The sequence below is a fragment of the Nilaparvata lugens genome, chromosome 12 (assembly GCF_014356525.2).
Source record: "Nilaparvata lugens isolate BPH chromosome 12, ASM1435652v1, whole genome shotgun sequence".
In the NCBI taxonomy this organism is placed as follows: domain Eukaryota; kingdom Metazoa; phylum Arthropoda; class Insecta; order Hemiptera; family Delphacidae; genus Nilaparvata; species Nilaparvata lugens.
In genome coordinates this window covers 14,782,538-14,797,322 of record NC_052515.1, presented here as the reverse complement: position 1 = coordinate 14,797,322, position 14,785 = coordinate 14,782,538, and the positions used below count along the sequence as shown (strand labels likewise).

General features: G+C 32.6%; 2 protein-coding genes across 6 annotated transcripts in view; one reads left to right on the top strand and one right to left on the bottom strand.

Annotated features, from left to right (window-relative positions):
• LOC111055363 (lipase 1-like) overlaps window positions 1-9,409 on the bottom strand; it is a 41,134-nt gene extending 31,725 nt beyond the window's left edge. For 3 of the 4 annotated variants that reach the window (XR_005572628.1, XR_005572629.1, XM_039438913.1), the window contains exons 1-4: window positions 8,943-9,369; window positions 5,187-5,388; window positions 4,110-4,212; window positions 1,547-1,796 (exon numbers count right to left, since the gene is read on the bottom strand). Coding sequence is in view for 2 of the 4 variants with exons in the window: in XM_039438913.1 (XP_039294847.1) it covers window positions 1,547-1,796; window positions 4,110-4,212; window positions 5,187-5,388; window positions 8,943-9,257 (870 nt within the window). In the remaining 2 variants the exon portion in view is untranslated. Of the gene's footprint in view, window positions 1-1,546; window positions 1,797-4,109; window positions 4,213-5,186; window positions 5,389-8,942 lie in introns of all 4 variants that reach the window. The other variant, XM_022342550.2, reaches the window with a different exon arrangement.
• LOC111055362 (host cell factor 1-like) overlaps window positions 1-14,785 on the top strand; it is a 119,428-nt gene that overhangs the window by 95,127 nt on the left and 9,516 nt on the right. Inside the window, exon 1 of one of the 2 annotated variants that reach the window (XM_022342549.2) lies at window positions 11,242-11,616. The exons of the other annotated variant lie outside the window; for it this stretch is intronic. Within the exon in view, the coding sequence (XP_022198241.2) occupies window positions 11,604-11,616 (13 nt within the window). The 5' untranslated portion in view covers window positions 11,242-11,603. Of the gene's footprint in view, window positions 1-11,241; window positions 11,617-14,785 lie in introns of those variants that run through there. 2 annotated transcript variants of the gene reach the window in all.

Here is a 14,785-nt window from a genome sequence, read left to right as displayed (position 1 = left end):
ATTCGTCCGAGTTTCAAACCACATTGACTAGTCAACTTGCCGAACACAAAATTGAATGGAAATTCATTCCCCCTGGTTCACCGCATTTTGGAGGTCTGTGGGAGGCAAATGTCAAATCTGTAAAGTTGCATCTGTTCCGAGTAATTGGCAATCAACTTCTCACCTATGAGGAACTGAACACGGTGTTGGTGCAGATTGAAGGTGTCCTGAATTCCCGCCCACTGTGTGTACTGAGTGAGGATCTGTGTGAACCGCTGGCTTTAACCCCAGCGCATTTTTTGATGCTAACACCGTTGAAATCGTTTCCCATGCGGGACGTGGACAGTGTCCCTGTGAATCGTCTCACCAGGTATGAATTGATTGGTCAACTTATTCAATCGTTCTGGAACCGATGGAGAAGAGAGTACCTGCACGAACTCCAAAGTCGTAAGAAATGGTTGAAATCACCCACTTCTATCAGTGTGGGAACGGTTGTGGTAGTGGACCAACCAAACACACCTCCATTGCAGTGGCCACTGGGTGTCATCGAACAGGTGTTTCCAGGAAGTGACGGCGAGGTTCGAGTGGCGAGTGTTTGCCTAAAAACTGGTATTTATAAAAGACCAGTTACAAAACTGTATCCACTCCCAACTCAATAGTTGTTGTGATTGTTGCATTTTTTTTTCTTTTGTGTTGTTTTTTCGTGTTGGTGTTTTGTTTTGTCATGTCTGGATTTTTTTCCTTTCTGTGGTTTTTTTTTCAGTTTTGTAACTTGGCTGAAAAATAGTTTTTCAGAGGCGGGGGTATGGTCTGGCCAGAGCATTTTTGAATTCTAGCGCCAAATCCCAGACTACAGTTCTGCCCGTAGCAGGCTTGTGCGCTAGTGTCGATCGTCCAGCTGTTTTGGTTTGTCGAGGAGAAAAAAGCCCGAGTCATTCTTGTTCAGTCGTTGTTCTTGATTTATCAGCCCGTCGTCTTGTGCAAGAGCAAATTTGTATTTTGTCTTCTAAAAAAACAGAATCGAAGTTTTACAGCAGTTAAATAAATTAATAAAAGAATGCAACAATTCATAATTTCAAAACCTACATTTAGAAATTTGTCAATTTCAGAGTTACTGATGAGAACTGAGAGGCTTTTTGTTGAATTCAAAAATTTCTATAATGAGGTCCAAGTTATAATGACAGTGTTTGATTAGCAATGGTATTGCTATCCTTGTCTATCATTCAACAAAGCTGATAGCGATATCTCTCTCTCGCTTTGCATGGTTACCGTATCATCTTTCAACTATGTAGAATTGATAATTAATTAACAAAATATTTCATCTTGATTATGTAAATTCATTATGAAATTATTGAAAAATATAATGTCTTGCTTAATAAAATATAATTGATTATTTTGAAAGAGAATAAAGAGTTAATATAACATCAATAAACCTGTATCAGCTACCGTCTACAGAAGGCATTGACAAGACTAAGGATCGGCAACGTTCTTTCTCCACTGTCATTATAACGTGGACCTCACTATAGTAAGAACTCGCTACGCTCGTCCAATGAATGAATGAACCTACCTCATACCAGTGACTGATCTTGACAATCATTTTTCCGCCAACAGTCGTTTCAGAATGGTCAAGAAAAACAACGGGAGCCATATTTGCCATTCTAATAATTTTCTGGTTGTAGTCTGGTCTCATAGATAGCAAAACATAGGCGGAAGTCGTTCCCATGCTGAATCCAACGTAAAAAAGTTTTTCCTGTCTAGTGTAATCCAAGATGTAATCTATGTAAGCCGGCAGATCGTAATTTCCCATTTCGTGGAAGCTGAAAAAAATAAATTTACTCATTTATTCATTCTATCTCTTAAGGCTGTGCAAAGGCTAAAAATACGGTAAACTTTCTACTGGTGATATTTTTCAAAGTTTTTCGATTTGTATACTATCAAGCTACAAAAGATTTTCTCAGGAAAACATTTTTTTCGAACATTACTTTTTAAGATATGAGCGCCTAAAGTTTAAATTTTTGGGACAGAACATTTCAAGTTCGGTAAAAGATAAATCCATGAGATAGAGCTTGTTCACATGACAGCGACTCACGCTTGGTTGTCGCGCGGTTGGCAAATCGCTCGATTTGCCAGTCTCGTACACATGACAGCGATTTGCCCTCGGTTAAGTCTGAGATTACAACCGCCGCGATTCGCCGGCGACTAGGCTACTAAAACCGAGCGATGCATGTGTACGGCACCATGTGTTTCCCTATACCTGGCAACCGCTCGGTTGGTCAATCGCGCGACAACCGAGCGTAAATCGCTGTCATGTGAACATGCTCTTAGATTCTTCATAGTATTGTTGATCTAGTAAAACAAAAAAATTCAGAAAATATCAAATTTCGAGAAAGTTATTTAATTTTCTAAAAATGACCAAAAATAACTTTTAGTTGAGTTATTTTCGGTACATTGAATAGCTTTCTCAAAAATTGATATTTTTTGAAAAGTTTTGTTTTACTAGTTCAAAAATACCATGCTGAAGAATCTATCCTCTAAATCTCATAGATTTATCTCTTACCGAACTTGAAATGTTCTATCCCAAAAATTTAAACTTCAGGCGCTAATATCTGAAAAAGTAATGATCGGAAAAAATGTTCAAAACTTTTCATTTTTAAAGCTTGATAGTATACAAATCAAAAAACTTTGAAAAATATCACCAGTAGAAAGTTTATTTTTAGCCTTTGCACAGCCTTTAAGAACCCGGTTTCTAGGGCATTTATTAAACCTAATGAACCATTAAAGCACCGAGTGAAGACCTATATGAGAGAGTATAGTTAGTTCTCTATGGAAGAACTAAAAGAAAGAATTATGTTTCATTCTTCTGTATTGTTTTGTTCAAATGACAAATAAATTTATTTGAACCTTTAAATTTTATGATAGGCTACATTAGATTTAATAATAAGTCCTAGAAAACGAACCTATAGAAATTTTATCACTCTTATTACAATGGAAGGAAAAACAGTCCCTGATGAGGTTCACTTGAATCTGGCAGCATTGGTTAAATGGGAGTCATTGATGATATTAGTGAGGAATGCTGACAGTGTAAGAAGTAAATCTCATTGAAGCCCAAAACCTCTCTAGTTTCCAAATTTAGTCCAATATATTTTTTTAAATATAGGAATATGTTCAACATCAGGAGCATCAAGTTTCACTAGAAAAATGAATAACTGAATTATAAATATTGTATAATCTCTAAATTTGAAATTCAATTAAGTCCCATTTCAATTTATAAATAAAACCTATGTATTCATATGAATTGAATATGTGAGTTGATATTTGCAGTGCATGCATAATAAATACAAAAATATGAATGAATTAGTAACTTGAATTGAATAGTTTGTAAGCCATCTTGTTGCAGTTTCAATACAACTCCAAAAATAAGATGAATTATTTGTTTCTTGACTAAAAAAAATACATTTTATCTCTCACAAAGCTTACGTTTTATTTAATAGATTACATTTTTTATAAAACTGGAGCTCATGTGGATACTATTTTTGGAAAAAAGCGCAATATAGATCAGTAGTATACATACAGAAAAACATTATTATAAATTAGGTAACTTTTCCTGACAAAAAATTAAGGTGGTAACTCTCATCAAAAATGTAATTAAAATTTTAATATTGAAGAGGAGATTAATCATTAAACAATATGTAAATAAAATAACAAAAGTATTCTGAGTAATATTTTGAAGTAAGGTCATACACTTTACTTTACTTTTCTTGTTCGTCACAATTATTAAACTGCATTATAAGGGAGCAACGCTCCCGCAGTATATGACACGTCAAAGTTTAATCTAATATAATACTACCATCCTTCATATTTCAACACAACAGTCAACAGATTTCACATAACATACATTAATAAAACATTATCCAACAAGGAAGTCTGCCAATCTGTAAGGACACAATACAATAAGAAATTCCCTGAGTGTTTTTTGAACTCCTTCAAGCCCTCAATCAAGTATACTGATATATTACTCGTAGGAATATAAATAAAGGAAAAATACGATAATTTAGATAATATAATCAAGCGAGAAGGATGATGAATTATTATTATCATTTTTCCAAAAAGAAAGATAATTATAGACTAACCTGAAATCCCAAAAATCACCAGGTTTATTTTGAAGTCCTCCGTAGACATTACCTCGAAGATTCAATAGCCAAACATCAAATCCATTATACATTAATTGGAAACCTGAAAATTTACGACAATATGGAATCAACATTAATAATCAACTACAATATAAACATTTGTGTGGGATGTATTTACCTGAACTTTGGTCATTTCAGTTGTTGCTTCATTAATTAACAAAAAGTATCAATAAATTTCTCAAACTTTTAAGAACTTTAGTTTCAACATTCATCAATTCAGATCATTTTTGTAACATTTTTTATTTTGCTCATTTATCTTGAAGATTTTAAATATTTTGATGACTTTCTATTCTGATCTTCAACTACCGAACCTATTGTTATAAATTAATAATATTACTCTAATTCTAAAATGTTCATTGCTCATTGTATTTTTATTTTAATTGTACATTCGATTTTGAATTAGTTATTCAATTACCTAGTTTATATAGTTTTCAAATTTTATTTGATTTATTTATTCGACTTCCAACGGTACAACACCAATTTTACATAGAAATAACATAGAAGAACAGATAACAGCAAAAATATATATGAATAATATACAATATTAGAGAAATGCAGAAAAATAACATAGAAAAATAGATACAAGGAAAAAGATATATATAGGGATAAATAATATACAATAATAGAAAAACATCTATGTGGATAATTTGAAATACAAAAAAGTACCAGTAAAAATTAGTAACAGTACTTGAGAAGGCGCACTACCTCCGTAAACAAAGCCGTAGTGCATTCGAGTGACGTCAGCACAAGTAGGGCTCCTAGACCAATAAAAACTCGTTGATTTCTGCTGATCTATATCAGCTAGTGTTTTTATTGGTGTAGGAGCCCTACCTGTGCTGACGTCACACGAATGCACTATGGCTTTGTTCACGGAGTAAGTGGAAGGCGACACATGAAAGGTGACCTACTGCAGTCTCCATAAATTATTAATAAAAAATATGGGCTAAATATAATTATACTATTATTTTATTAAGTTTTAAGACTCACTTTTTATTGATAATCGTTTATCTCACTCACCAAGACCTTTTTCCACTCCCGCAAAAACGAAATCCGAAGAGCTGCCCAGCATTCCATGCACTAAAATGACAACTGGTTGATTTGTGCCAAAACAGTCACGCGGACAAGATTCACGCAACCTGAAAAATTGCAGCCTGTATCCATCCTCAGTCGTCAGCTGATGAGTCTCAGCACAGTATCCGTTCCTTTCAATTATTTGAGCCTGGTAACAAGAATACAAACCCTATAACATTAGTTTCTATTCTAAGTAATCTATAATTATAAATAAAAATCGAGCCTCAAATTTTGACATTCAATAACTTTTTTATGTGTGCACCGAATTTGATGATTTTTTTTAGTTGTGTTTGTTATATGTTCAGGAGCAGGTTTAAGGCCTATCAAATTTATGATCCGACTTCAGGACTCTTTCCTACGGTCCTTCAAAGTTTACATGTAATCCTTATGGGAGAATATTATTTTGTGAGCTGGCCACACACAGGAATAAAAATCAGATGTTATAATCATTGCGTTATCCAACAGCCGTCGGTAGATCTATTTTCCAATTTTCTTTCTACTGATTCACAAAATTTTAATTCAAATAATGCCGCGGTACGAACGACATTAACGATAAAAATATAGTGCATCAGAGGCTAAGGCTAAGCACACCTGAGGAGGCGCGGCTTGGTGATACAAAGTGTTGATCTTTTGTAGATTGCCTTATCACACCGTTCCACGCCATTCCCGATGCAGTGTGTATGAGTTCTTCCATTCGAACCAATAAGCAAGAAGCACCTGAATGCAAAATGCCGCATCGCGCCTCCGCCTCAGGTGTGCATCCAGCTAAAGTTTGTCATGAGATGCATTAACTATTTGGCGGTACGAAGTTCGCCGGGCCAGCTAGTTTAAAATAAAACAAAGAACGTAGCCTGCCGTTCCTTCTAATTATTTGAGCCAATCTACAGATGGAAAATACTAAAATATTGCATTTACAGCATTTAATTTGGATTTTTGTTTAACAATAAAATAATCTGAGCCAAACTCTTGATAAAATAGGCTACATTTTGTTATAATTTTCAATGGTACCTAGTTACCGCTTTTTATTAGGAATAAGCTGTTTTCTCTCTCTCTCTCTCTCTTGGTTTCAGTCACAACTCGTTAGTTTGGTTTAAATCCTATCTATTAGGTAGGAAACAATGTGTATCTGTCGGTGACAAAAAGTCTACTTGGAAAAACGTTACCGGTATGCATGGAGTACCACAAGGTTCAATTTTAGGCCCTCTCCTCTTCACTTTGTATGCTAATGACCTTTCTTCCATTATCAAATTCTCCAGTTTCCATACTTATGCAGATGACCTTCAAATATATTTAAGCTGTCCCATAACAAAAATTAATGAAACAGTTGGAATAATAAATCAAGATATCAATTCGATAGTGGAATGGACAAAGAAAAATGGCCTTAAGCTTAATCCCATCAAAACACAACCCATTATAATTGGATATTCTCGTCTTATAAACAATATTGACCTTGAATCGATTCACAAAATTAGTGTAGATGGTAATGACATTCCTTACTGTAGCTCAGTTAAAAATTTAGGCATTATTATGAATAATACTCTTGACTGGTCAGAACAAGTGAACAAAACTTGTAAAAAGGTATTCTCAGCCATGCATGCATTGAAGAAAATGCACGATATTCTCCCTAGAAACATTAAATTATTATTGGTTCAATCTCTCATCTTCCCACATTTAATGTATTGTAATTCTGTTCTTAACGATATGCAAGTCACTCTGAATGATAAACTACAGCGTTGCCAAAATTATTGTCTACGTTTCGTCTACTCTCTCCAACGCCATGATCATATCACCCCAGCCCACATTGCTAGTTCAACATTGAAGCTTCCCAATCAAATGCTTTTTCGAATAGTCAAGCTTGTTAGAGATATCTTGAAATACGGTAATCCGAACTATTTTAAAGATGATTTCAAATTCGTCTCTGAAGGTAGGAGGATAGATGCTTCACATACTAGAACCGGAGAAAGTACTTTAAGGATACCCAATCATCGAACTACTATTTTCACAAAATCCTTCTTAGTCAGTGCCTGTCGTGCATGGAATGCACTTCCTGTTTCTATCAGGTCCATCGAGAGCCGAGCGAGCTTCATCCTGACTTTAAAAAAACATCTTTTGGAACAAATGACTGAAACTGTCCGGCCCTAGAACGATCACATGACAACCATCCCCCACCCATCCCACAAATACAAACCTTCAAACCTGTTATAGAACGAATTGTATATATATATATATTATATATATATATATATATATATATATATATATATAATATAAACTCATGTTATTTCAATTATCCACTGCATACTGCTGTATATTACTGAAAGTTGATTACCCTGATCTACTTTCAGCCTACTTCATTTTATTAATCAATTATTTGATCTTATCTACCTATATAATTATTTTACTTTATCAATTTTCTGTTTTTTTCTTAAATATTCATATTGATTAAAACTTTTACAATATGTCCATTAATAAATAAATCCTTAGTTTAAATAATGAAATTAATGTTTTGGTAGAGAGTTAGTAGGGAGGATATTTTTAATATTCTTCCCGAAGAATGGACATTGATATGTCCAAAGCTCCGCCAATTTATGTAGATGCATGACAATATAATTATTATCTAAAGTTATTATATTACAAATTGCTTTTTCATATCATATACAGTTCAATAATTATTTTCTTAGTCTATATCATGTAAATTAATCTATAATTTTGCTGTATTGTAAGCTATTGTATATAAGTGTATAAGACAGTATATATTGTAATCTACATAAATAAAGTACTCAATCAATCTCTCTCTCTCTCTCTCTCTCTCTCTCTCTCTCTCTCTCTCTCTCTCTCTCTCTCTCTCTCTCTCTCTCTCTCTCTCTCTCTCTCTATCTGGTAAAGAATTTTGGTAGAGAGTTAGTGGGAAGGATATTTTTAATATTCTTTCCGAAGAATGGACATTGATATGTCCAAAGCTCCGCCAATTTATGTAGATGCATAACAATATAATTATCTATACAGTTCAATAATATTGTTCAGTAATACTGTATCATGTACAGTTCAATAATTATTTTCTTAGTCTATATTATGTAAATTCATCTATAATGTTGCTGAATTTAAGCTATTGTGTAATGTATATAAGTGTATAAGCCAGTATATTTTTATTGTAATCTACATAAATAACGTACTCAATCAATCAATCTCTCTCTACAATTCATGGGTACGGTATATTTCATCAAATGATTACTATCATTTCAGCCGAATTTCTAACGACTGCAAAAACACAATTATTCAAACAAATTTTAAACTTGAAAAATTTCAATTTAGACATAAAAATAAATTGTTGATACTTGAATAATGTTCCAATCAGTATCATAATAACTATTATTTGAATATCCTCAGATCCTTTATTATGGTTCTACAGTGTACAATTAAATTTATACAATAATTCAAAATAATATAAGTAATACAAAATATAATATAAATAATAAAGTTCAAAACAACAACATCAAACAACCACTCATCACAAAAATCACGATTAATATCAACAAAATTAAAATAAATTTTAGTAAAGTGAAATCATAACCTTTTTTGGACTTTTAAAATGTAATCTAAATTTGGGAGAGAAATAGTACAAGGAGTATCCTTAGTTTTTCTCTCCCGGTCAGTGCTTCTTTGTTGAAAATATAAATAATAAAATAAATGAATTCCACTTACAGTTGTCAGAAAACAATCGTCAGTTGCATTGGACTTGATAGGACGACAGTTAGGACCGTCATCTGTAGAATTAAAACTGCTCTTGAAAGAATGATTTGTCATAAAACTATAATTTGACATGAACGGCGAACTGTGATTACTTATGGAGCTATAATTGTGTCCATTCACTTTGAACCTGGAATAATTATTTTTATTCAATCGAAGATCAGATTTTGCTTCATTACCGTCAATGTACCCCAATAAAATTATCAAAAAACTGATCAAAATTGTTGAATAAACCACGTAGAACTTCCATCTGACACAGTGCTTGCTCATTTTTTTGCGGTTTTAACGAAACTAGAAACAAAAACAATAAAGTATAGTCATTCTTATGCTTTTAAGATAACTGAACCATGAACTAAAAAAAATCATTCGTATGACTTTTTGTTGTTTGAAAGTCCCAATAATAACTAAATCAAAAATACATTGTAGGCTACAACTCTCAATACACTGCTCTGCTTTTTACCAGCCGTGTGAAATTCACTTATATCTGTCAGCATATAGTTGAATGGGTAGCATTGATGATATGTATGAGGAATACTGCCAGCTGCAGGTGGATTTCACTGTAGAATATTTTGTAAAATTCACTTGAGAATGTCAGCAATGGTCGAATGGATAGAATTTGTATTATAAAATGAGGAATTCTGACACTAGCAGGTGAATGCAACTATAGAAGGTTTTTTCTAAGTTCCTGCTACAATGAAAATTGTAATGTTATTGTTGTGGGAACAATTAAATATTATGTCGTCACATATGTTTCAATGCATTAATTTAGAAGAATGTATCCTAGGCCAAGGGGTAATGTATTATGAACTGTTGGGTACCTAATTTGCTCAATTTATTAAATATATTTTTCTAATAAACACTATTTTTAACAAAAATTAGAACTGTTGGGTAATTTGCTCAATTTATTATATTTTTTTAATAATAAAACACTATGTTTAACAAAAATTAGAACTGTTGGGTAATTTGCTCAATTTATTAATTTTTTTCAATAATAAAAAACTATTTTAACAAAAATTAAGGGGAGAAACAGTTTTGGGTTTATCCTGTTGTTTCTCTCTCTCTCCCAATCATTAATTTGGAATGTAATGTAATTTAATATTGTCTGAAAATATCATGAATTTATTAAAAAGTTACAAACATTTTTAAACGTATCATGGTGTCATCTTCAGTGTGAGAATCCAATAATTATGTTTCCTCATGTTTATTGTTTAACCGTTCTCATTGATGTTCGTCAGAAATGTGAAGTGAAATTATCTCACAAATCCAGTTTTTCATATACCGTACTTTATTAGTAATTGGAAAGCATTCCATTAGTTTGATAACTGATTATTTATTATAAAAGATACTTCTGAGGTAACATCATACAATAAGAATAGAGAAATATAATCACAATGTTTCCTTAATGAAGTAGCCTAGGCTAGTTATGTTTTCTCTACGGCAACCTATTATCAAACTACCATTGAAAAAATCTTCCTATTGCGTTCATAATTTCACTGTATGTTGGCTAAAGTAATATTTTTTATGAAGTGAATGTTTCAAAATGATACCTATCTATTATTACTATGTAGACTCTTTCCCAACTATATGTATGTTTTTATCTCCAAATATTATAATAATACCAGAGAATACAATAATTTCTGACTGTAGGAAGATTTGACAGATTAATTTTCTTCCTAAAATAGTGTATTACAATGGAAAATAGTTTCCTTGCTGAAATTCGATAGTTCAGATCCATTCATCAATATTTACTGTATTATTGGCCAGTTTTATCTGCATGCAGATTTTCCGTGAAGAGAAACTACATTTGACTCAGTTTCATAAAACTCATAATTTTAATTATTAAATTCATACTCAAGTCTCAAATGAAATTTGATTTTAAATTTTGTTTCCACTTCTCTTTCTACTTTATTATCATCGTTTGTCAAACTGATAATAAGTTGAAAATAGTAAAAAAGGTAGATTGGAATGTTTAGGGTACCGTACTGATAACATAATTTATTGTAACGTTAAGATAACTGATAGAATAGTATTTGAAGCTCATAAAAAATTTTACCCCAAATTATAGCTGTTTTTACACTTACAGATTTCCCGGAAAGTCTTCTGATTGGCTATTCTTACCAACAGCTGATTCTCAGCCAATCAGAGGACATTGAGGGTATATCGTCTTGCCGATATATCAGTATGTGTAAAAACAGCCAAAGAATTTGGCCTTGGGTGAAATTTTCAAAACTCAGCTGTTTTTCCAACAAACAAAACCCTGACTGGAAATGGAATTTTATTTTAGTTTATTGCTGTTCTGCTTTAGCCTAATATTGATAAAATGAATTTAAATGGTTCAAATATAATAATTTTGATACTTTTCACAAGATTTCTGAAAAAGTTTTTCATGAAAATTCTCCTGACAGACTTTTAAAAACGGGAAGGCTAGTGTTAAATATTGTATTACGACGAATTACAGAAATGGTTTTTCAGCTGTGATTTATATCTTGTGTTTATAGACAGAAGTGTATTTGAATATTTTGTGGTATTTAGAAGTATTTATCATCAATGTTCTCATTTATAATTTCATTTGAGGCGTTTTGAAATTATCATAATATCATAATTCATAATATCAACATGACAAGTACAGGTAAGTGTGATTTTTAAAAATGACAATACATTGGTTCATCAATAATTCTATTCACTTACTAATAAGCAAATTTAGTACTTTTGAAATGCCGCTATTAATTTTTGAACTGTAGCCCTCATCAAGATTAATCTGTTTTGGCTATTATTCTTGCTATCAATATTTACATTAACATTAGTTTCTAAATAGGTTTTGGCTAAGCTCTAGCCGGCCTGCTCCCCCTGCTATCTCAGTTATTATTGAAGATATCGACTCAATTTTTTTTTTAAATGAAAGAGGAAGACAAAATAAAGCGCGCTAGCATATTTTATACCATTTGATTTAATTTTAATATTAGAAATAGCTGTTTCAAAACTAACCTTATTCTATAGAATGGACGATTCTAAATTATAATGATTTGTATCAACTATTATTAAAGATATTATGGGACTAAATTTTTTTAATGAAAGAAGAAGAAAAAATACGTGTCGGTAACTGAATAACAATTCTAATCAATGAAATTTAATGTTATTAATATTAACAGCAAATTTTGAATTTTGTCCAACCTATAATACTATCATGTTTTTACTAGCACCATAGAGTTGTAGAGTTATAGAGTTGCTGCTCTATTCTCTACAGGTCACAAATTTGAAGCAAGCTAAATAGAGTTGTCATCGGTTTTTGAAATTGCTCGATAAGAAAGATTCCGATTTCAACTTGTTCGATTAATGATTCAAGAGTTCAATATTTATTTTATTTTTTTTTTATTGTTATTGTTTTACAAACTTCAATTTGATATATTTAAATTATAATTTGTTCTACATTTTTTCCCATTATTGGAATACTTAATACATAATTGGGGAGTCCGATCTCACTAGGCATCAAACCTGCATCCTTGTAGAAACCAATCTGAAAAAACAAACCAATTCAAACTTTTTTTTGAAAAAATTGGAAACCCCAATGGGTACTAAATTTGTAAAGTCTCATTTAGGTATTAATAATTAAAGTTTATTTATTTATTCAATCATTCAGAATTATACAACTTACAGAAAAGTACCACAGGCTAACTTATGCTTAAAACGGTTCCAGTTATAATTTTCACTACCTATCTTCAATTTTTTCAAAAAAAAAATCCAATTTTGGGAAAAAAATAATTTTGAATTAGAACTCAAATGTATCAAATTTGAATAAAAATTCTAATTCCATCAAAGAGCTAACCATTACTGCTGACCACATTTTCTTCTGTATTTAATGCTATTGATGAAGTTGATAGGAAATCTGGAAAATATCAAAAATGTGCCAGTTGTTTGCCTGAAAAATGTTGAGAATATTTTTAAATGGAGCTAACCATAATTACTGCTGACCACATTTTCTCCTGTATCTAACGATATTGATGAAACCCTACCTACCAAAGTTTGATGTGACTATCAAACCTTAAGTGATGAAGACTGAGCAAGTCTGAGGGTTGCTCAGTCTTTATCTGGTAAGGCTTTGTTATATTAGGTTGGAAAATGCTTGGTTAGAGGGGAGCTCAATGGTTGGGCTGGACTGCATTTGTTAGTTCGAGTTAGGCTTTGTTGGGTTGGGGATAATAAAAAACTCAGGTTACAAAGGTTTGGGTTGGAAAAGCTTAGGTTAGGTAGGTTAGGTTAGGTTGGGTTAGGTTAGGTTAGGTTAGGTAGGAAAAGCTTAGGTTAGGTTAGGTTAGGTTGGGTAGGTTAGGTTAGGTTAGGAAAAGCTTAGGTTAGGTTAGGTTGGGTTAGGTTAGGTTAGGTTAGGTTAGGTTAGGTTAGGTTAGGTTAGGTTAGGAAAAGCTTAGGTTAGGTTAGGTTAGGTTGGGTTAGGTTAGGAAAAGCTTAGGTTGAGAAAAGCATGGGTTAGGAAAAGCTTTGGTTGGGAAAAGTTAAAATTGGGGAAACCTCAGGTTAGGAGAAGCTTAGGTTAGGAGAATCTAAGGTTAGGTAAAGCTTAGGTTAGGAAAAGCTTTGGTTAGGGGAAGCTTTGGTTAGTGAAAGCTCAGGTTAGGAAAAGCTTTAGGTTGGAAAAGCTTTGATTAGGGAAAGCTTTGGTTAGTGAAAGCTTAGGTTAGGAAAAGCTTTGAGTTAGGAGAAACTTAGGTTAGGAGAAGCTTGGGTTAGGAGAAACTTAGGTTAGGAAACTGTTGGGTTAGGAAAAGATTAGGTTAGAGGAAGCTCAGGTTAGGAAAAGCTTTAGTTAGCAAAAGCTTTGGTTTGTGAAAGCTTAGGTTGGAAAAGCTTTGGTTGGGGAAAGCTTTGGTTAGTGAAGGCTTAGTTAAGGAAATCCTTTGAGTTAGGAGAAACTTAGGTTAGGAGAAGCTTAGGTTAGGAAAAGCTTAGGTTGGGAAAAAGCTCAGGTTAGGAAAAGCTTAGGTTGGAAAAGCTTTGGTTGGGAAAAGTTAAGGTTAGGTAAAGCTTGGGTTAGGTAAAACTTAGGTTAGGAGAAGCTAACGTTAGGTAAAGCTTAGGTTAGGAAAAGCTTAGTTAGGTTAGGTTAGGAAAAGCTTTGGTTAGTGAAAGCTTAGGTTAGGAAAAGCTTAGGTTAGGGAAAGCTTTGAGTTGGGAAAAACTTAGGTTAGGAGAAGCAAAGGTTAGGATAAGCTTAGGTCAGGAAAAAGTCAAGTGTTAGGGAAAGCTTAGGTTAGAAGAAGCTAAGGTTAGGAGAAGCTAAGGTTAGGTAAAGCTTGGGTTAGGTAAAACTTAGGTTAGGAGAAGCTAAGGTTAGGTAAAGCTTATGTTAGGAAAAGCTTAGGTTGGGAAAAACTCTAGTTAGGTGAAGCTAATTTTAGGAAAATCTCAGATTAGAAAAAGTTTAGTTTAGGAGAGATCTGTTCTTGGCCCAGGCTCAGTAAGCTTTGGTCATACTTGTTCAGGTTAGTAATTATTTGACTTGATTCAAGAGTTCTGTTGTGTATTTTTGAAAGAATAAGAACTCTCAGTAGAATTATTTCAATGATCTTTATTGAACACTTTATATTATTGTTAAGTCGAATACGATACAGAATAGAAAATACTAGAACAGGTGAACAGCGCCTTATGAATGTGTCTGTCTTTGTGTTTCAAATTCAATGCCTGTCTGATCTTTTTGAATGTTGTAGTGTAGAAATGTACAATGGATAATAATTTAGATTATAATGCAAATGTTTGTAATATTCATATCATATTCATGTAAAATA